The sequence below is a fragment of the Falco punctatus genome, assembly GCF_963210335.1.
Source record: "Falco punctatus genome assembly, chromosome: 5".
Lineage (NCBI taxonomy): Eukaryota > Metazoa > Chordata > Aves > Falconiformes > Falconidae > Falco > Falco punctatus.
The window spans coordinates 9,065,394-9,089,874 of NC_137584.1; the positions used below are offsets into that span (position 1 = coordinate 9,065,394).

The 24,481-nt window shown below is 36.2% G+C and overlaps 1 protein-coding gene across 2 annotated transcripts in view; it reads right to left on the reverse strand.

Moving 5' to 3' along the window:
* Positions 1 to 1,779: 1,779 nt before the first annotated feature.
* The window catches only part of BCKDHB (branched chain keto acid dehydrogenase E1 subunit beta), a 132,012-nt gene continuing 109,310 nt past the window's right edge, over positions 1,780 to 24,481 (reverse strand). For both annotated transcript variants that reach the window (XM_080388130.1, XM_080388131.1), the window contains exons 10-11: positions 7,816 to 7,968; positions 1,780 to 2,120 (exon numbers count right to left, since the gene is read on the reverse strand). In XM_080388130.1, coding sequence (XP_080244256.1) covers positions 7,828 to 7,968 — 141 coding nt within the window. In that variant the 3' untranslated portion in view covers positions 1,780 to 2,120; positions 7,816 to 7,827. The remainder of the gene's footprint in view (positions 2,121 to 7,815; positions 7,969 to 24,481) is intronic.

Consider the following 24,481-nt stretch of genomic DNA (forward strand, 5'->3'; position numbering starts at 1 on the left):
TACTATAATTGTATCTATTTGATATGCTTTGAAATACAATCAATTTTTAAAGACAGTTACTAAAATATATATTGATTTTCTACAAAGACAGAAATAATTTTTAAAACTATTTTTCTTCATAAAACCACAAGTTTCTATCCAGCACAAAAAAATATAAAATACATAGTGCATCTAACTTATTTAAAACAATAAACAAATTCTATACACAGCTTTGCAGGAAACTTACAGACAGAAGACTTGACCAATAAAGTAATTTTTATTAGAAATATTAACGAATAGCTTCATTATCAGTTATGGGATTCTGTAGGGAATGCATGAATTATGAAGGCAGAATCTTACACAAAATGGTAGTAGGACCTGGAAAGATTATCATTTAGCATCCTCCACTTGTACGAGTCCTTTGAATGTGGCTTATTGAATTGAGTTCTGCTGGAGGGCAAGCATCACCCCACGTTACAAACAACAAACCACACTACAAGGATTGCTCCTGAGGTTTGGGTGAGATGAGAGTCGCCTAGGAGCCCTGAGAAGCACACCCCTTCAAGATGTGGGCACATACGCTTTAGCATCCGTCATCGAGGATGTTGTCCCCAAGGCCAGACTTCCCTTGGATTTCAGTGGATCTGCTCAATTAACAACCTCCCAGATCATCAGAATGGGTGATGGAGGGGCACGGCAGGGAATATCCACTGACATTCAGAATGAAGTTACCCTCCTGAGCTTCCTCCCTGGGGTGTTGAAGCTGTCACCCTGAGGACTGCCCTGAGCAGGTTTGTGCATAAAAGTGTTCTTCTTTCTCCCTGTGAAAGATCCCCCTGAATAACAACAGAAATGTGGTTATCCAGCTACTGGCATGCATCTTCCCAACCCCTCCGCTCCTTCCCCCATACCATAAGAAGCAACACAGCATGAGATTGATTTGTACAGAGAGCAAAGCAACCAAAAAGACTAGGAACTGTTGAATTCACACTTAATTTAGGTGGTGGAAAAATGAGCAGAGCTGGTACCAAAGGAATTCAGTAATAAGCTTTGAAACTACTGTGCTGGAAGAAGATCTGATGCCCTTTGAGCAGTCCTGGACTGCAGGACAAGAGAGAATAATTTTCACAATGTCCTTGGCTTGTCATATGGAAAAGGAGGCCATTATTAAAAATTAAGCAAACCTCCACTGAGGTCAGAAGCTCTCAGTCTGAAAGGCTGGACTGCTTTTTGCATTTAGGGATGTTCAGTGCCCTTTATATTAGCACAGGAAAAATAAACATTCAGGTCTAATTTTATAGTACAGTCTTTTTGGTAATTCTGTATTTCTGTGTCCACACCAACAAAAAATGGTATGTGCAGTGCCTCTTCTCCCACCACTGGCACGAACATGTCAGGGTACTGTTACCTTTTCTCGACAAATTGGCACATTTTGCACAACTGCTTAGCAGCAGACGCATTCCATATCTAGAAGAAAAATAATTAAGTAAAGATATTGCAGCAAGAGGTACTAATGGAGCCTCTCATCTATAGCAACAAAGCAAAAATAACCTCTCCTCCCTTCTCAAGAAAAATGGAGTTTTCATTTCTCTTGCAGAAAGGAAAACCAGTATTTGGGACTATTTTCCATGAAGCCACTCAGCTAAAATGACAGCTAATGACACTGGTTAAAGGAGGTCTCCGTCAGAGCAGACGCACAAGCTGGTCTGGCTGTCTGAGGTTTATTTTGTTGAAAATACAGTCACATTCATATAATTTCTTTGTGTTTTCTCTAAACAACAACAAAACCAAGAGACAACATGTGCATAATATGTTTTATTGAATAAAATCCTGCTTCTAATATTTACACGGTGAAGCTTAGAGATGTAACCTAGTGAAGCATGGCAATGTGTAGCATTCATACAACATCTGGAATATCTTCAATTACATCTGAAACTACTTATTATAGCAACCACCTGCCCATCACTGATTTCATAATTAAGGAAGATTTGAACTTTCTGAAGAATAGCCAAGATGCATATTAAGGATAGTTGAGTTCAGAGAAAATAGTCTGCTATGTGAATTCCAAACCCATTAGATCTGCGTAAAGTGTCAAGAGTTTTGAAGGCAGCTTCTGTATTCCTCTGTTATTCTTCTCAGCTCTGCAGAAGAAGATGACAAAATAAATTACAAATCTTAAGGCTGAAAGTAGTATCCACAACTTAAGCACACAGTACATTCCATAGTAATCTTACTTTTTAAATTTATAATGCCACCTTGACCTCAAGGTGTGTGGACTACGACAAAATACTCAGCATGTATTAAAAACTGTATTAAATTTTAAAAGCTGTCAAGGAGCACACAAAAAAATTAGAAATGCTGCAACTGATATCTAGTGTCGAGGCAACAGTATTTGCCACCATTTACACAAAAACTTTATGAAGTGTCTTCTGTCCCACTCTAGCATGTTAAACAAGTGTTCTGTGTCTTCTTGTTAGACCTCTACTAGACATACTATCAATCTACTACTACAGCGAAGTGGGGTCTTGTAAAAAAATCCTATAGTCAATACCCTTCCTGTTTATAGGTTGTTTTTTTTTAAGGTAACTTAATTATTCCTGATCTTGCACGAGTTCTCAGCAAAGTCTGAATGCAAGTATAGACTTGCAACAGCCATACGAAGGCACTAAGTCATAGGACTAGTAGACTGTTATCTTATATTCGGACTACTCACTGGTTGTGAATAAGACATGATTCACTGGCCATTGGCATGTTTTTTGCCATCCAGCAGGAAAACATTATAAACCAGGAATGCTGTGTCCTACTCAAGCCTCCGGAGGTTGTTTATTCTAGTGGGTTACAGACAGTGCACTGTAGAAAGCAGGCAGTCTAGCCTGCAATTTTTGGGATTCTGTGTTGAGAAAAACCCGGTTGTTAGTTTCAGGTTAAAAGAAATGATTTTGCATAGTCCCTCATATTTTATTTACCAAACAGGGACAGAAATGATATTGTTCTTGTGTCTCAAGGTAACCTCTACGAAGCCCTGGCTAGTAACCAGGACTGCAAAGAACAGTTAGTTACTAACCGAAGTATCTACCAGGTCCCTTCCTGTTTCCCAGCACAACTTACTGGTTGAGAAAGGGAAAGCACTGCTGTCATTTGCAAGTCTCTCCTAACTGGAGCACTGGTTCCGAGCAAACTGTATTGGATGTTGAAATATAAATATATGCTTGGAAAGAAAAATAAATTTAAGTTAACCCCCCCACCATCCCCTAACACCACCTAACCTTTAAACACCAAGGTTAAACTTTCTATAAAATAGTTCCATAATTAAATTCAGTGTGATAACTTCGTATTTTTAGAGACTAAGTTTGTAACAGTAACGGTGTTTCTACATACACACACACCAAGTCATGGAGGTAAACTGCCACCTGGCAGGGACATCTTTAAAAATCAGAATTTTGATACATATGTGCATATGCAAATGTGGTAGAAAAAGCCGCAAAAGCTAACAGAAAAGCACCTGGCTATTTGCCATTTCTACACTACAGCCACCCCTGAATATATTTATGTATCACAAGAGTATATTTTATAAATTTAGTGGCTGTTTTCTTCTGTTTCTTCTTTTATCTCCTCTCCAAATGAACAGCCCAGATACCATTCCATCTACCCAGGAAATGTATATCTGTCCTAATCTCACTGCTTCTTTTCTCTTTAACTTTTTTCCAATTACAAATAGTTACCTGGAACAGAGCTGCCTACCTGGAAGCTGCTTCTCTTATAGCTAACATAGCTATAAATTTTAGTAACTAAGAAGCTGCTGAAAGATACAGATTTTGCTCTTGCCTGTCTCATCAGTGAGGTATATGGTATGCATTATCAAATGTTGTCTTTGAGCTGGAAAACTATCTGTACTGTCAATCTCAAGATAAGTAACTACATGTGTGTAAGACACTGTCAACACAGGTTGAATAAAACCAAGCGTACCTTAAGATAAAAGGCTAAGTTTAGAAATGATTGACTGTAGCATCCAGCTGGAGTCCCTGCATTACCCTCAGACACAAAGCAGTACATTAATTCAGGTGTCTGAGAGGAACATTGCTGAGTATGAGGGGTATTTGTACGCACAGCCACTTTTGCAGAGAGGGCTTTGTTCATTGTTTTTTAAAGATGATGCAGATTTATTCTTTGTTAAGTGAGAAATACTTGTGTGAATAAAGACAGAAAGATTTTGACATACCAGTAACTTAAAGAAAAACATACTGTAACTGGTGAAAATAAGTTTGGAGTTAACATCCCCACGCGTTAGTACAGAACCTGCTCCCAGATCTGAAGAGGACTTTCAAACAGAGGTAGACCATGAAACATTATACAACCTGGTGTTAGGCAGTAACAAAGGGAGGGAATCATATTGCTGCAGACTTCATGAAATGAAGTTGCAGGTAGCTTCTTACTCAAACTAAAGAGATTTCAGGCCATGTTAGAAAGGACAATCTGATATATACCACCTATATATCTGAGAATTGCCACTTGGGTTTTTTTCCCCACAGCCTGCCTGAAAGCAACAGATGAAGCAATTTCTAGTAAGTTATTGATTGAGAAGGGAAAAGAAGGTAGCCAGCCATCCCAGCAGTTTGTATCTAACACAAATGTCTTGAAACATAAGCCCAGCAACAATTCAGCCATGTGTGCTGGTTTTGGCTGGGATAGGGTTAATTTTCTTCATGGTAGCTAATATGGGGCTGTGTTTTGGATTTGTGCTGGGAACAGTGTTGAAAATACAGGGTTGCTTTCATTATTGCTGAGCAGGGCTTACACAGCGTCAAGGGCTCTTCTGCTCCTCACCCCACCCCAGCAGCGAGCTGGCCGGGGGTGCACAAGGAGCTCGGAGGGGACACAGCCGGGACAGTTGATCCCAACTGACCAAAGGGGTATTCCATTACCACAGCATGTCATGCTAGAGTATATAAAGCTGGGGGACGAAGAAAGAAGGCGAGGGACAGGGGATGGACATGGATGGACACATTTGGAATTATGGCGTGTACTTTCCAAAAAAAATCCATTACGTGTGATAGAGCCCGGCTTTCCTCGAGATGGCTGAACACCTGCCTGCCGATGGGAAGCAGCAAAAGAATGCCTTGTTTTGCTTTGCTTGTGTGCATGGCTTTTTCTTTACCTATTAAACTGTCCTTATCTCAACCCACAAGATTTCTCACTTCCACTATTCTGATTCTCTCCCCCCATCCCACCACTGGGGGAGTGAGCAAGTGGCTGTGTGGGGCTCAGTTGCCGGCTGGGCTTAAATCACACCAGCTTGGCCATTTCTGTAACTCAAAAGCCAACCCTACATCCCTCTTCACTGCAGGGAACCACTAGTTCCTCTGTCTCTCCAGCAACAGGAGAAGAGATCCAACTTTTCTAACATCCAGAAGACTATGGCTGTGCTCAAATCCACACAAACTGTAACACTGTTTCTTAGAAAAGATGCCCCATCTCCCTACACAGGAGGTGGTTTAGGACACATCAACCTCATCAATCTAGACCAATGACAAGTAACATCACTAATAAATGTTACACTGAGTACAAAAAGAAGCAAATATAAAGCAATCCTTCGACTTCTCAGAAATATAAGTGCACTACCTTACATGCAAACTCTGTGGAGAAGATGGTGGGGTGGAGATCTACTACAACTGCTCTGTCAGGCATGTGAGACCAAATAACTACTTTAGCACAGGGAAAAATAAGGGAATACTCCCCTGAAATGCGCCTTACAACAAGGCTCATGAAGTTTTCCTCTTAGAAAAACCTTTGAGGAGCTCATTCTGTAACACTAATATCCAGTCATACCAACCAAAAGACGTGGTGTAACGGGCCCAGGCATCTGCATGTTTTCTCAGACAAACCAGAAAGTAGAGTTTTCTCTGTCTTTTACACTGTTTTCCAGACAGCCCCTAATAAACCTGCTCCTTGATATGCTAAATCCACGCTTTCAGCTGGCCAATAACTTCCTCTGAGATTTGTGTCTGGTGCAGTCCACAGGAGAAAGGTAATTATGAATGCAGATAGACTTTTGCACATTTTAGTCCCTATTATCTTCACAGATTTAGAGTGGATTTCCAATGTGTGGGCTGTGTGCAAATTCAACACAATCTCAGAATCCACTTTTTTCTCCTTGTATCTTCCTCACTTTACCATCCTATGGAGAAATGGGGGTTAAACTAAGTCTCTGAGCTACCAAATGCCCTCAGTTTGTCTCCCTCTCCTTTCACAGAGGTAAGAATATTTGGTCCTTTGGTTTCCTTTGGAAAGGAACAGATTAGAGGCTATCCAGCATGGCCTAGTAACTTGCCTCGAAGGGCAGATACCACCCGTTCCCTTTAGAAAAGCTTCGCTGACTTTATTGCAGAGGTGCCAAACAAAAAAGAAAATAATTCTTTAATAAGTTTACTTCAACTCAGATAAAAGGCAAGGACAAATGCCAAAAAAAAGAGCATTTACCACATACTCTACAAAAAAAGATCACAACATTCCTCAGTTTAAATCCTAAGGAAATGCGCTGGTGTGTCCATAACAGGTGATTTTAGAGGAATATTTTAAGTGGAACTACATTATTTTTTGAAGACACTGCCTTACTGGTAGCAGTCCCATTTCACATACAGGCACTCCACTATCAGCTATTGAGGGAAACAGAACGAAATGTGCAAAGTTGTCCAGAAAGCAAGTATGCACATAAACAAGATTAATATTAAAGTATTGACGATCTTCTATCACTGGCCCTAAATTCAATTTGCAGTTTAAATTACAGGCAAAACGGACATGAGAGCACCCCTAATACAGGACCCACTTTGCCCCCCCCCCCCCCTTCAGTGTCAATAAAAATCCCCTGACTGCCTATTACAGGATCTCCTTATTCCAAAGGAAAACAGGCCTGTTGTTTTCTTCTTCTTTTTTTAGTTCAGAAGTACAAGACTTACCGAGACTCAATCTTCAAAAACTAGGCTTCTTGATTCACTTAATTAAAGGAAGTAGAGAATACAATGTGTTGACACATTTCCTATTAAAACTTTGGTCATTAAACACCAGAAGTTTTCCCACAGCAACACACAATACTAAGTCCCAGTTGGCCACTGCACAGTCTAATGCTACTTAGTATTATACTACAATGAAACAAAGACAAAAATTGTAACAGACTGTAATTAATAGACGTATAAGTGAAACAATATATTACTTCACAGACTTGGTGCCCGAATGGCCTTGGAAACAGAAATCTTCAAGCATGACCAAATTACATAAAAGATGATAAAGATAAATTATTTTTAGAACGAATACTAAACATAAGCCTTATAACTGTATTTGAACAGAACTGTAAGATATTACAGGTACTTCATGTGTTCAGTGCTCCATGTATGTTTGCAATGCAGTGCCTATATCCAGTGTAAAGTGGGCCTTATTAACACACCTCGCAGGACTACAGGTCAGACTGAAGAGTGAAAAATTACAAAATTTAACACTGTGGTTTGCTTATGAAATAACTGTAAGTCTTCTAATATAAATGAAAATATGTTCTGTGCATTACTATTCCTTTCACCTTTCACTTTACATTCTTTTCCCTTCTCAGGATACAAGGGATTTAATTTTCAGGTTGATTAAGCAAGGTAATTAATTATAAACACTGACTTCAATGGCAGCGCTTAAAATGTTCAGATGCCTTTAAGACTGAAGGCCCAAAGCCATAAGAGGCAATTCCTCTTATAAATAAATAACGAAATAAAGAAGTAGTGCTCTAGCCTCAAACCTTGCAATCCCTCTGCCAGAATCCTTACAGGCAAAATGTCAGTATGAGACATTATTTCTCACCTGCACCACTGCTCAGTAGTTAATCATTTTTCGAAGAGCATCATAGCATTTCCATTTGTCTGGGATGTAGAAAGGCTCGAAGATGTGAGGGAAAGGAGTGTCATAGCCACATACTCTTGAAATAGGAGCTTCTAAATTCAAAAAGCATTCCTCCTATTAACAGAAATACAGAATAAATGTTAGTAAGGCCATTATGTTCAGGAGTCTTGCATCACAAATTGAGGTTGAATGAACTTTGCCAGACTGACAGTCCTGGAAACTCAAACCTTCTATTTATATCACAGTATAAGTAGTCCAGACCAGAACAGTGCTTCCTTTTGCCCAAAGGTCCATATTAAAATAACAACTTGTATTAATGTTATTTTCATTTTCTAAATGTGTGCTGCATTAAATCATAGGCAGGTTATATTTAGCACATCTGTTATACATCTAGACAAGTGCTGCCAAGAAACAATTATTTTAGGAACAAAAGGAGTAAGAGTTTCTTTCCTGTGCCACTTTTAAACATATAGAAAAATTACATAATCAAAGAGTGTGTATTATTTGTTGGATACATAAACATAATATAAAAACTTTTTTGAACACTTATGTTATTAAGACTCTAAGAAGGATTAAGCAGTTATAGAAATTACGAATTTGAACTCAAGTGGATTTGCGTAACTCCAGCCCTTGAGTCAAATCCATGCTCTACACAAACACTCCACAACTTGCGTTCTATTCGGAGATCAGATTTGGCAATGACTGTGACTCAACCTAGTAAGGCACAAAATATTACAAATACACAATATTAATCTGAAAGTAACCTGTAAAAATATGTGTAATGTTATCAGCTTTAATAACCAAATAAATACTGAGGTTTCAATCTTCCTACTCTCAAGTAACAGAGCGATGGCACGGACCATAAAAACCCGCAAGCAGTAGGCGCAGAAATAACTTTGCCGGATCAAATTGATATTGATGCTAATCATCAGCTCCTTTTCTCCCCATATCTTTAGCATATGTATTTGCTTTCCAAAGCAGAAAAATGAAAAGACAAAACATGTCTCCTCCTGGCCTCTCTTTTACAGACTGCAACAACTGAGACATCCTTCCCCTGCACTTGGCTCAGCAAAATGGAAGGTGAAGGATTATCTTCCAGTCCTTTTCCACCAGGCCCACAAGGAAAACAATCAAAGACCTATGCTTTTCTGAAGCAAAGGTGTGAATAATTTCTGACTGATTAACTGATTTGAATACACGTTGCCTTACAGTCCACGGCAGCCTAACTCTTAACTTACTGTGCTTTCTATACACCATGATATTTGGCAGCAAGGAAGGTATCCATAACACACTGAGATTACAACCTTTTGCTGCAGCTACCACTTCAGCGCACTGTGAAGTGGCCTATTTCTGGAAGACAGATGGAAGTGAAAGAGTCCAAGAAGTTGTGCAATTGCATACAGTGTCATTACATTCAGTAGTGAACTAATTCACCTAGAAAACTTCAGAGTCTGAACAGATCTGAGGTAAAAATATAGGAAATAATATGAAGATTTTTTGAGCTCCATTTTCAGGCACTCCTTTGCTTTTGTTTATAAAGCGAAAAATTCACATTAGTACAAAATGCTATGAAGTACTGTGTATAAAATGATGCCCTGCCCCAACCTGCTGACAAAGGTTTTTGATACTAATCAGTCCTTGGTTCCCATGTTGTGACTGCCCAATAAGACAAAGCAATAGCTTTTGAACCATCCCAAAACTGACTGCCCAGGCCACCTGTGAAAATGCATTACACCAAAACATACGAGTATGTTCTAGACCCACAGCCTTCCAGTACTGCATCGCTGTTGCAGGGTACCCAACACAGGACCACTACCTACGAGGCACTTTTGGTTTACATCATGATCAGCTCTGTGATAACGGCTCATCACAAACGAAGCTTGGAGAAAAAGTTCGTCAGTTTCATTGAAAATTTACTGCGATATTCCCCACACATTGGGCAACTGTGCAGAGAGCAGCAGTGCACCTTCAGCAGCCCAAGCAGCTGATAGAGAAATATTAGCTGCAACTGGCAGGCAGAGTGCTAGACGCCCCTGAATGAGCCCCCAGGCCTGGCTGGCAAACCCAAGCCATATAGAATAGTTGCAAGCACGCGTATTTGTTAATGCTTTTGCCATTATGTTTAATTCACAATAAAAATTAAGTCATAAGACTTTCTGAAACTCCACTTAACTTTTTTTTTTTTCCTCAGGGAGAATCAAAAGCAGCTGTTCCAAGCACCCTTTCTGTGGCTGTAAAACTCAGCGATTGCTTTCGGTTTGAACATACCCCTATTGCTCTGAAACTTGGACAGCTTCCAGAGTCACGTGGATTCCCGTGCCTCTGGGAGGAAGTCAGAGAACGATGCTGGGATGATCCGTGTTGTATTGTCAGACACTATCCAAGAATGACAATGCAATAAAGGTGGAAGAACTCTTTAAGTCTGAGCTACTCTCTGCATGTATGTGTACAAACATAACTCTCTCACTATTTTTCTGGAGGAAAGGGTGTGGGTTTCCAGATTTTTAACTAAGTTATTGCACTGTATGAGTAAAACATTTCAGAGGCGGAAAGAACAGACCCAAGCCACCGGTCAAATCCATGAGGGAAACTGCTTATACATGATCTGACTGAAGTCACCAGTTTCACAAAGTTCCACACCCAAGTGGCTCTGACTGTAATAACATCACACACAGAATTTTGCATTGTAATAGCTTATCATGGAAAAAATAATTTTCCTTGCAAGCTAATAAAATTAGTATAACAATACACTGAATAAACTGCTAACAGTTTTTAGAGTACCATCATAGAATGCTTTGGGTTTGAAGGGATCACTAAAGATCATATCATCCACCTCCATCCCATTGTAAGATCATCTTACAATGTATTTTTTATCTTAACTGGCCGCAGCTAAAGTCATAGATAAATCTTATACACATGTATTTGTTGTTCTGCAGAGGACTGTGAGATTTTTCATGCATACGTTTTACAGATGCAGGTTTGGGTCAGGTGATGTGTTGGTTAGAGAACTCACTGGAGTAAGTCTCAATGTCAATGACCACAGTAACAACAGAAAAGCCACAGATCTGGCAAAATGAAGATGATTCAGTTGACATTATTTAATTTACAGATTTACTGACAATATTTGCAAGAATATTGATAAGAGCAAATTACAGAGAATAAAAGCTTTTAATATTTTTTAAGAGAATGGAAATAAAGTCATAATCCAGAAGGTAGAGTATAAAGTTATCAGCAGAATCAGGTATTTGAAAACAATCAAGAACATGAATTTTTACTTTATAATGTAGAAGTATTGTAAAGGAGACTAGAGTCTTGATCTTGCTAAGAGCTTAGTAAACACTTGAACGTGGCATCATGGTTCTCATTCAAAACTCATGTTTTTATGACTTTCACCATGATCACAGCAGGATAGCTAGATTTACTCACAGAATCACACTGATACTCCTGCCCTATGCTAAGTATTTGGTCCTCAGAAAGTCACAAATCCACACATTTTACGCATAAGCAGTCATAGAAAACAAGCTTAAGGAAGTATTTTAATAAAATGATTTAGAAGGAAACTGTTTTCTGGGTGGGGTTTTGTTGTTGTTTTTGTTTTGGGGTTGTTTGTTGGGTTTTTTTGTTTACAAATATGTAAAGTGGTTTGGTAGAAGATACTACTATTTGACCAGACATGCTTTGCATACATCTACGTATGCAGAAAGTCTTTTGTTAAGACTGGGATCTTTGCTTACAACTACCTGTAATTAGGTTTGGAGCCAGTTTTGTTTAAAATAATAACCTAATAAAATTATTAGGTTTTTTATGGGTCTATTTTATTAGTTTAATTATGGGGCTTTGATTTATTTCTGGAATCAGGTCTGATTTATGGGACAACATATTCAGTACTTTCCTTTAAATACAAATCAAACCAAACTTTTTCACAGTTACACAACATGAAATTGCCTGCTTGATGGCATTAGCCTAATAACTGTAATCTGAGCAAATGAGATTATATTCTTCATTAGATGGCACTACACTTCAAAAAATTGTAATTGTTAGCAAGATTTATATACCAATATAAAAAAAATATTATACAGTTTATGGATGTATTTCTAACCTTCCCTTTTGAGCTTGAAGAGCGCTGAACTCAAGTGATCAGCCCATCCAATAGCCTACCTTACACAGATTCGTGTTCACACCTGCTAAAAGTTAGACTGCAGGAGAAGCAAGATCCCACCACATTCCAAATAAGATACTGCCACATCTGCTGTACATTTTGCCAGACTTTTTGCACCTGTGCAGCCACATTGTAGAGAAACACAACCAAGAATATTAATACCCAACATCCAGTCCTTTTTCAGACCAATTAGCAGACATCCATTGTACAAGCCTATCAGAACAAGTCTACTACTGCACTTACAAGAGTGATAGAAGATCAATATTTTAAATTAAATGGATTTACTGCATACTGCTTGGCCATATAAGGGCTGGTACTGGCCCAAAGCGCTCTTGCGCAATAGGGAAATGGAAGCTTGCTGCCTTCAGTAAGTCCCTGCATATTTCAGAGCGACTGTTTAAACAATCTGACACTGTTCAAAAAAAGACCTTAGGAAAAAAACTTTAAAATTAAATTGTTTAGGAAGCAGTAGGCATGTGATTTTGGATTCAGTGTAAAATGTTTTAAATTAAGTTTTGAAAATGAAAAAGTCATACTCATTTAGAAGAATATCCACTAACTTCCAAAACTCAACAGAACTAAAAAATTAATTTTCTTAGGAAAAAAATGCTTATAAGGGAACAGATATAGTTATTAGTCTAATATATCCACATTGTCTTAATTTAAAAACATTCAGACAAAACATTAAATTGTTGTTCTTCCTGCTTCCTAACTGCAGAGGTCAAATTCTGGCCTCAGTTATCCAACACGGCCTTTGCTGATTACCTTTACTTGCCTGAATTTCACTCAAAGCCCTCCTGGAAAATACATTCTTATATTCTATAAAGACATTTTAATTGGTCATATTATTTCATCTCAACATTTTGTGTTTAATACACATTTAGGAAGACATCTCAAAAAAACTTGAGAGCATTGTTCTTGAAATTCATAGCAATCATATGTATCACACCCACCACTTCAAAACAATATTATGCCTTGATTTTTAGAATAGATGCTAAAACTGAGGAATTGCTAGAAGGTGCATGATGGTATTTGAAATGCATCCTCTACTACTGTATCCCTCTACTTCCCCAAATTATTATAATCTAGTATGCTAATACAGCAAATTTTATTTTAGCTTTAAGTGTATATTTTACTCTTATCAGAAATTTTGGTACTCATTGCTAAATCAGGGTTCTGAGTGTAAAACCCTTAAAAACATGGACAACTGAGAATTGCAGGCATTTATATATGATAGTTCAGAAAGGATAAAATAAGAAAGCAAATCCATTATTGGGCATTACTGAAAGAAAACACTACTCCCATTGTTCTGCAACATACAGAAAAATAACGCAATCTGGTCCACAGTTCAGAGGAAGCACTTCTAGGCATCTGGCCAAGAAGAAAACAGTTAAAGAGATTATTGCTCCTGACCTTCCTGTCTCTGAAAGGAATTTCTATCATTCTATATTCATAGTAAACAAGCCTCCATACGCAAACACCTTGATAAGTAACAGTAAATGAGACTATTTAATATGTAACCAGCAAGAGAGACAATTCCAGACTGACGCTTCTCCCCTGTTTTGGTCTTATTGTCTTCCACTACTTTTGGATCTATTTGATTTTTCCCCTCTGACCAACATGAATTAAAATCTGTTAGAAGGAAGTTGTTTGGGGTTTTTTTATATATATATTTTTACATTCTACTACTCTGTGGAATACTTCCTAATTGAGAAACCTGTCCTTTAAAAATCAATTTCTGCAACTTTTTACATCCCAGAGAGGTATGTTTAGCAACACTACAGGTACTAAAAAAAATGAAGAGCTACAAAAGCATCACTTGATTGCAGAGCTGCTGTATGAGAACACTGATTTTACAACTCCTTTTTTCAGTACGGGAATTTACTTTTTGTAGGATGACAAATATAAAGTTGATTTTAAAGACTGATATAAATAGGCTGAATTAGATAGAAATTTTAATATTTCTTCTGGTATTACAGCTATTACAATAAAAAGAATACACATCAGATTAAGATCCATTACACAAGGCAAAATGTAGGAACATTTTTCATGCAATTTTTCATGCAATTTATTTTTCTGTTGACAAGAACTACAAAATTTAGACCATGAACTCAAGTGACTACAAAAACACATATATATTCAAAGTACTTTTATGAGAGAAAACTCTAACCACATTAGAGTTTCATTTTCTGTTCTGATATTTTTATTCTGATTTATTTGTCTGTTGTCATAAATTAAAACATGGGGCTCAAACAGTTAAGAAAACTTACTCCATAGTGATTTGTGGATGAGTGTTACACATATTATCTATTACTTTCCCATATGAATCTTCAACTGTAAGCTACCTACTGTTGTAAAAATGAGATTAACCCTGCTGTAGGTTAATAATGATCATGATTGTCTCTTTTCCAACTAAAATTATTTTTTAAATAAAGCTTAGATAAAGACTTTCAAATGAAGCTTTCCAAAGAAGTAGTCGATCAAACCCCATTTTATACAAGGTGGATTTCATGCAGTAAATCAGGCAATAAATACAAATTAAAGGTCGTCTTCTTTGTTTCTGCTTAAAAAAAAAAAAAAAAAAAAAAAAAAAGAAAGAAAGTCTAATTTGAACAGCTTGCTTACAGTAACAGGAAAGTCAAATATCTGCAGTTCTCATATGTCTCGCAATTGTAGTACAGTACTTTCTTGACAGCTGCAAGCACCAAATGCTATAAATCTTAAAACATAATTTGCTTTGACAACATATATATGCTACATTCTTATGAACAGTCATTTCTATGAGCTATGTAAATACTGCAAACCCATGAGATATTTTCAAGTTGAGATATATATACATATATCTTTTTTTTGAGGGAACATTTTTTTCCAACAGCTTAGCCATTTTCATCTTAAAATAATTTTACAAATTTCTTCCTGATGGTTACAATAGTGATACAATTTTTCCTCAGAGAACTCTGCAGTTACATGCTACAAACATTTAACTTCTATCAAAGTTGAGATCACTTTAAACCAATCCTTTTATAACTTAGCACACCTTGTAATGATTAATTTTATTTGTTACCAATGCTTTAAATTTACATACAGGGAAATACTTCTCTGCTAAAATTATTTATCATTGCTGCACAGATAATATTTGTACTTACAAAATACATCAGCAATTAAAAAATGAAGAAGCAGTTAGGGGGAAAATTGTTCTGTGTAATCCCCATTGTCTTGTTACCACTAAAAAGCAATTAATGGTAAATATTGTCTTTATAGTACTGAACCACATAAAACATAGAGATGAAGACAAAGTTACTATATCAAAGATAAGTACTTCAACATAAAATAAAATTATTTCCAAATAATTCACATCTCCCTTAAAACCATCATGCTAAAATAAGAATTCGCTTCAGCTATATTTAATCACAAGCATAGAAAATATTGGCAGTGAATATATTTCTGACCACAGCACTTTTAGAATGCAGACATATACAACACAACATTTTAAGAGCAATACTTAATCCTGTTTTAATACTTCAACACTTTAATACTTAAACCTTGTTAAAATTATCGATGAGATGTTGCGTTATGATACTCATCTCAAATTAAAAGAAATTTAAAAAATAGCAACTATGGGGTGGCTATGCACCAGCAGCAGCCTTGCAAGCCAATGCCATTAATATGGGCTCTTTTCTGTTATGTGAAAGAATTCACACATTGATTAAAATATTACATGAACGTTTTCTGAAAAAATCAGTATCTATGGCATCCCATATGTTATTTTTCTGTAATCCTGGATACTCTGTTGGCCTTCATTGCAGATATGTATTTGCATATTTTGCTCCTGGCACTTCATTAGCTGATGAAAGTAATGACACTGAAAGGATGTTTATGTTGCGTATTTTTCCACATCACTTGCCAATTTCTTTATGTTAAAAAATAACCAATATACTCTATGAAGCTCATTACTCCCATTTCACAGAAAGGAATGTGCATAATTAGACAAGTAAAACAAATGAGGCTGATGTCTTTATTGTCGCTTGCCTCTAGGAGTTGTAAAAACTCTGAAAGAGGATTTGACCAGAAATTCAGGACAGACTCCTCACTATGAGCTAGATTTCATTTTTAAAATCTACACACATTATTTGGGGGGAGTCATACCTTTTGTACATCACTTAAACTGCAATGAACTGCTTACAGGCAGAATAATATTACTGCTTATGAAATATTTACAGTGAGTTTAAAAGGTTCTGCAATTTCCAAAAGGGAGAACTGAAACTTAACTTCCTTAGCTTCAGTATTTTGTGGCTGATGGGCAACACCAAGTGACATGTTTATCTAGCTTAGATTTTACAGCGGGTCTCATCACTATTCATTTACATAACATAACCCCATCATACACTGAAGACTTTTATACAGACTCAAGAATATTTTATTTCTTACTTATTTTATATCTGAGAGCTTCATTAGTTGCATTGCGTAAAACAGCACCAGCTATCTTAGCAGCAGCTGCCCGATGCAGTGAAGTTCTCCTTCACACACGTCTTTGAAGACAGCCTTCCAATTTTATTTTGGCTAGCTTCACAAATCAACAGAACAATCTTCAGCAACCCAATGCAAAACTGATACTGTTTGTTAAATTCTTTTTATCAAGTTTACAACACAACCAGCCCAACAAACATTCATAGTAACAGCATTAAATCGAAGCTGTTGGGATTAGAGCCTTGGTCACCGGCTTGGTTGTCTTAGCAGTAGAACTGCACAAAAAATATCAGCACTTCATTCCCAAGGTACTTACAAAACAATCTCCCCCCACAAAACAAACAACATTTACAAAGCAAAATCTTCCAGTTACATCAAACAGCTTATACCTCCCACAAGAGAAGGCAAACAAATAAAACGTTGTTTTCATTTCTCCCCATCCCCACGTTTTATGCAAAAAGGCTAAGACTTTCCATGAAACCTTTACACAATTTAAATCCAACCTGGTGGAGTCTAGGACTAGAATTGAAATTATTCAGTTCAGGATGACACACTGAAACAAGTAAAGTTCTTCCCAGCAAATTTAAAATTTGCTTTGTTTAGGGCATGAGGTGCAGCAGCCAGCATAAAACTCTTCTCCATAAAATGAATGGCACAAGAAAGATACACTTGAGAGGATGCAGCAGGACTTTGAGGTTATTAGAATATGCTGCTGCCTTAAATGAACCATAACAACACTCTTAGGCAAGAAAGTTTTTTTCGATATTTCATTGTAATCTACTAGATGATCACTTCCCATCTTTTCACTACAAGTACTAGAAATACTATCTTTTCCTAGAAAATTATGGCTACACAGTATCTGAAGCAATTTAAGGTCTTTCCTACAAATTACATATGCTACATATTATATACCCAAAATAGGACAAAATTCTTCACAGACAAGTTATTTACTCCACAGAGTAGCAAACAGCTTTACAGCATGCTCACAGTGAATTACGTTATTCTATAGGATTCCAAGTTTACTGTGCACTTTCTTGAAGTGGCAATTATGAATATTTGCACCAGGACCCACATATTTTCTAAAAGCATGCCCTAAGCCCCACAGAAAGTTAGAATGATTTCCCAGGCCCACGAGCATCTCAGGATATTTGCTTTATTTAGTTACTTGGCATTACTAACTCATCTGTTCAGTCAACTGTTACACATCTGTTAACACGTGAATAATCCACATTAAATCTACGGAAGCAAGAGCCTGCATAAAATTATTCTTATGTGAAAACGTTTGCAGATCACAAGTCATTTTTCCACATGAATGAGTAATATAATAAATGCTTGTTGAGTTTTTAAAGTGAGGATCATCCTCCTACTAATTACATCCTACACCTTTTAATCACAAAGCTAGGAATATCCTACCGATATAATCAGGTCATCATTTATCACCAACCATTCTAATTACTTATTTAAGTATTTTGCAAAAACATGTCCTGGTTAAGCTCAGCATGCCAGATGTGACTAGATGGATTTGCTGCTAAGAGTTTTAAATAGCCAGTGAGTGGTAACTTTATTTTTATTTTTACAGCTGTTTAGGCAGCTGAGAGATTCTTGCAAAGACAGCCTTGTCAATCTACATATCTGGCATGTTAAAATCCTCACAGAAGTATTTCACTCAACACAGACTAATGAAATTTGAAGGATATGCAATTTTAACTGCTGTTATCAAACAATTTAAAACAGCGTATTTCCCTTTTTATACCAAAATGTTCGCATTCTGCGACAGCACAGTGAGAACGATGCTGTCACTCTGACTGACCATCAGCAAAGGCTTCTCCAACGCAAACCCACAGCTTGGCCAGGCACCCAGGGAGAGGCAAGTACAAAGGAAGTATCTCATCCACCCATGAAAAATTTGGGGCTTACCTAGTATTTTTTCACAGCATCTTTTAACATTATCATCTTTGTAAAATGGACTCAGAGCAGAGGGGAAGTATTAGATTACTTGAAACAGGTGTATAAGGAATTCTGTAGTGTATTCTTTCAACCAAACTGCCATTTTACTTACATATTTAATTTACAGGAAGCTGCTGGATCATTCAAACCCACAGGTAGAAGAATTCTAGTGCAAAGTTTCAATTCATGTATTAAATATCCTCTCGTGTAATGGCAGAAGTAACATTTAGGAAAGCTGACTGGTAAGTACAGAGAGGTAATTTTTATTCTGCAGAAAAAGTGTAAAAAAATTAATGGAGTGAAATGCAATGACGTTTTACAGAATGTATAAATGTTTATGCAAAAAAAATACTCGGAAACACTGAATGAACCATATGGGAGCTTTTGGGTACAGGCTGATTTAAAATGCATGAAAGAATTATTTCCACATACAAACTTCAAATTTTTATACCAAGTTATGCCCAACTTTCTTAAAAGAATTAGATTTTCTTCCTTCCTGGAGTTGTACTTTTTTTTGGTAGTTTTGATCATTTTTCACTACATTTCCTAAATTACTCTTCACATGGGCTACATTGCTATGCCACTGTAATGAAAAATTCCCAACAAAACAAAAAAAAATCAAGAATAAACCAAAGCCTCTAAGAAAATAAAAAAAATAATAGTTTACTAATTTTTCCAGCTATAAAAAGTTAATGCAACACTGTTACAAAAGACCAAGAAATGTACTGCAAATGAAACACCTTCATTTTAAAATATTTAATAGAACTATCTAAAGAGTTAGCATTACATCTCTTAGTTTAAAAACTGGTCTAAAAATGAAGACCAGGAACAGTATATTTCAGAGGTTACGAAATTTTGTTTACCTTTATCCCCAAATTAACAATTCAACATTATTGACCTGATTTTGAAGTGTCAATGAGCTGCATGTATAAAAAGAAATGCATGGGATCTGTGAAATATCCACCAACATTTCAGAACAGAAATACAGGTAACAGAAGTAATTATTTTTATACAATAGAGAAATATAATGAAGAAATATAATGGTAGAAGTTAACTGTACGCTTTAGGAGACTCACTGAAGTTTTCATTGGATTAAGCCCAAGTATTTAACTTGGTTTATGTTTTATGACTCTTTCAATATGTCTCACACTTAAAATGATTATATGAACTTTACTTTTACACTAAATCAATTATGAAATTTTAACTTTCGCTCCATTAATGAATTTTCTGCTTTATAGCCAAAACTATAATTTTTTTATGTAACCTAATCTGTCTCCTCCACCATTATCAATTGTAAAGCAAATTTCTCCGTGAAGAAACAGAATTAAAAGTAAAATACCTACACAGCTGCATTACAATTAAGCACCTGGTATAATTTTCTTCTTTTCAGTTATACACTCTTAGCACTAAAAGTACAGTTGTCATGCATGAAATGTAAAAATAAGCTATTAGTAATATTGCAAAAAGGAAATTGCAACCCAGTTCAAGCTGAGATTTTCTTTTCCCCCTATATGACTGCTAAACAGTAAAAATCAAAATGTTTCCCTCATATACGTAAGTTAGGAAGTTCTTTCTCAGTTTATTCCATAAGCAAGATTTTTGCTGTGATTCATCTATCAACACAAGCTGCATTCTGCAGGAGTGGAGATCACTAACAAATGGCATTCGGTATCATAAATACAAAATAGAACTAGAGTACAAATGGAGATTATTTTACTATTTACAAGGTCTGATTCATGAAGCTAATTAGTAAACAGCATCTTCATCTCCCTCTTTAAAAAAAAATAAATATATCCACAGCTATTATATTACAACAGGATCATTTAAAAATTACAGGTCTCTAGGTCAGCTGATTTTTTCAACATTTAACACATACTTTGAAGCACATGAGGGTTCTTGTTTTGCCCTGTTATCTAGCACACAAGAGACTGCAATATATAATATACAGGAGGGAGCATACAGAGAGAAACCTAAAAGCAGAATTCTGTGTAAGTCTGAGCTTTTATTTAGGTCCATTTCCTTTGCTGGTGGCTAAACACACTGTTGTTCAAATCACTTACAAAGTAAGTATTTACTGTTTCCACTGTAAGCGTCTCTCCAAATGCCCTTTTTATCTCCATATGTCTTTTATCCATCTGCATGATGTTGGTGTATACAACTGAGCAGAAGGTAACTGGTACTGCTACACTAGCTCTTCCTCTTTTCTTCTTTTGCCCAACTAATAAGATATAAGCTTATCTCAAAAAAAAAAAAAAAAAAAAAAAAAGTTATTAGTTCCTAGCTATGTAACGTCGTACTTGACCCAATTAGACTGCACTCTGTTTCCAAGACCCTCAATATCATCCAGGTTCATTACAGGGTTCGAATTTTTACTGTATCAACAACAGACTGACTTCATGAGTCATAAATTCTATTTTTTCCAACTAAGAAATTAAAGAGAGTGTTAAAATTTAACCAAGTCTTAAGAACTTAAGAAACACTACTAGTAGCCTCTTTACAATATGGTAACATTTTTCAAAGCCAAACATACTAAGATCTCATCACCATGTATACTTTATAGTTCTCATATTGTCAAGATATTGTAAAGTCAGGATCTAATTTGTCAGGTTAATCTGGCACAACATACATTGCTATATAAAGCTCAGCAAATTCAGTAACAAATTAAGTTTCAAAAAACATCAGCCTGACATAATTTTTAATCAGAATACAATAACTGAAGAAAATTAGTACTTCATGTTTTTAAGAGGGAATTCAGAGCTATGAAGATGGAAAACCAGTGCTGAGAAAGAACGAGCTGGTACACAAGCTGTTATGAGGCCTTTCTCACTGTATTTGGTGACTACACTAATTCTGGATTTTTCACATGTCAGTCAGTAGAAATACAGTCAACCAATTCTGCTAACAACTATAAAAATCCTGCCGACACTGCAGACATGGGTTTATATCACCGAAGATCCAGCTTTAAGTGTTTGACATTGTACTTCGTCTTGATCAAGACAAGAAACATGCTCTCAAATGTCTTCTTTTGTGGTTGGTAAAAAAAAAAAAAAAGCCAAAGAAACAAACCTCACATGTAACACATTATTTTCATGGTTTTTTATCTGCTATGAATTTAGGGATACTCCAGAAATTGTGGGTTTTGTTGTCTGCATAGTTTCCTATCTATCATAACATCAGCATTATTCTGAATGCTCTACAAAAACAGAGGTTTAACCAGTTTTCTCTGAGCAGTGTATAATTTTTCAAGATATTTCTACTTATTTTAGTGGTCACCACAAATTGTATAGAGAAAGAAAAGCTTAGCTTTTAGTGGTTAATAAACAACTTCAGCCTAGAAGAACCTTTAACTAAACAAAGCAACGGCAGAGTTTTAACATAGCATGGTGACCAAAGCATGCTGAAATTCAACTTGCTGCTATGCAGTTTTCTTATTGAATATAATGGTTTCTAATAGCCAAACACCTTTTGAAGGTTTTCTTACTTACTTAAAATAACTTTTATAAATTATTAGTGTTTGCATCTCAAAAAGACAGTTTTCATTTTTTTTCCTGATTTCCCTCCCCCCCCCCCCAAAAAAAAGAGGAATATAAAATGTGTGAATTTCACAGCTCTAACCACTGTTAAAATACTCTTCTCTGTGCTGTTACATTTCATGTTACATTTGTCAGCTTCTCTGAGAACAGTAAAAACTATTAAGACAGACTTTTTCCTTTACTCTGGGACTTTCCTTCAGGATGGGTCATTTCAGAGGGTGTGAGTGGTTTTAATTAAGTCAACTTCAGAATATTACTATGGCAATGGAGAACTAATAAATCTGATCAACAGGAGAATAAAGATATAAGCTGTTAAAAATTTAAAAAGTAAATACTTTTTGAAGTGAACTGACTCAACTGAAAAACCTCAAAGTATTTCATATAAAAACCAAAAGCAAATCAAGACTTCAATACTATTCTTAAAAAAAATACAAAAAAGATATGGTGGTTTAGAATACAGTTTGCAAGACAACTGAAATCTACCTTGCAGACAGACTGCTAACACTGCAAAACAGATGAGCAGCTTTCAGGTGGATAATCCCAACTGCCACAGATCTGCACTGACAGACTAGAGGCTGGATGTCCAATGCTGTTTATGTTCTTGTAAGGAAGATAAAGGAAAATAGTTATTTTAGGAGACATTCAACAGGATCATTAATTCTCAGTTGCTGCTGAAAAGTTTCAAATCTTTCTATAGGGAGATTTACTCTAAAATTAAATGTGACACTCTGAAGATGTTTGCTCTTAATGACTAGGAAGAAGGCCTAGAGTGAATGGATTGGAGATGTAATTTTTATATTAATCCTACCTGAGTAATTATAAAGAAAAATTAAAATCCATGCCACCTCATTGCAATGGCTGTCTTTATATAGGTAGCTGCAAAGATGAGAGAAACGCTCACAGTTTAATGGAACTATTGTGGAAGCTATTTAATACCAAACTGGACCAGTACAAAACCTGTAGTACCTAGCGAGAGTGCCCATTGATAACAGCAAAAGAGACAATATTACTTTAAAAATCCATCCATATTTCCCTCTCTTTTCAGTCCTTACCAGCTGCCAAAGGTAGTAAAATCTTTATGGACATAAAATACAGGACGGTTGTCAGTACACAGATGGTAAATTTTCAGATCTTTTAAGTTTCTTGACCTGCTAGAGTTCAAAGTTGGTATAATATCCAGCCTTAAAGGTGAGTGAAGACTGCAACTAATTAAACACATTACAAATGAAAACAAATGTCATTCATTAGATGACTTGGTAACATCTGAAATTGCTCCTATACATTCATTTCAGCACGTTTCAGGTTAACCCATTGGCTTCTCAAATTTGGCTATTAATGGAAATTACCATTTGTTAAGAACAGAATCCAGTTAGACAGTATTTCTTACCTTCTACAAGTAATGAATGTATCCAAATACAGAAACTGACACGGAAAGAGGTCTAAAAGAACACACTGATCCACACTCACACGGCTGCACCTCTATAACCTGTATATAATGTTACATGCAATATTTACAAACAGATGTTTCCATCCAGTAGCTCAAAACTCCCTACGAAAATGGGAGATCTTCCTACTCAAAGCTAAATCTGAGAACTTCTAACATTAAAGAATAGTAAAAGATTCTATATAACTTTTACACAGATGGAAATACTCACATTTAGTCACTTAATCCTATCACGCTTATTTATATGAGAAATCCTTTTCTTAGAATTCTGAATATAGAAAGTTATTAAATACATAAAGATCAGAGGATTTTGCCTCAAAGGAAATTAGATTTCTCTATCTTAGTTTAACCAAGCAGAATTCCTCTAAAAGGAAGTTGTTAAAATGGTCTCGGAAATGCAACATCAATGATGTAATTTCTTTTTTGAATAATACTGGATTGCTTCTTCTGTATTACTTATCAGGTTCCTTGCTCATCTGAAGCATTCTGAAGCATCTCAATACACTCTGAAAATAAACTGCTTATCTGAAGCATTCTGAATAAAATGGAACGATTTGCTGACTCAACACACAACAATATATGGTGTTAAAACCCATATTTCCAAGACATTTTTCCCCTTTCACTTCTGCCCTTTGAGACTGAATACAGCATAACTCCACCAATATTTTTATTAGCATATAATCACATTAATTCCATCAACATCAATATCCATTGCTGTTGACTCAGACATGTGTATACTGCAGACTTGATCTTAACACCTATAGTATACACAAAAATATTCAGCATTAGTTTTTCATACTCAATATTTTTTATTCTCAGCCAAATGGCATTCCCAAAGTAAGACAGTGGCCAGGCCAGGGAGAATCTGACATTTGGAACCTAATCCCCAGGTAGGGTAGCTGCAGCTATTCTGCAGCAAACAAATAAAAAATAAACAAACAAGGACTACCCTGTTCACTACAGAAAGACTAATTTTTGAAGCATACATATGAATACAGAACCGCCCTGATCACTAGCTACAGAGAGGGGTACAATTGGTAAGAGGAACATACTTGTGGCACCCCAAAAGCTGCAGTG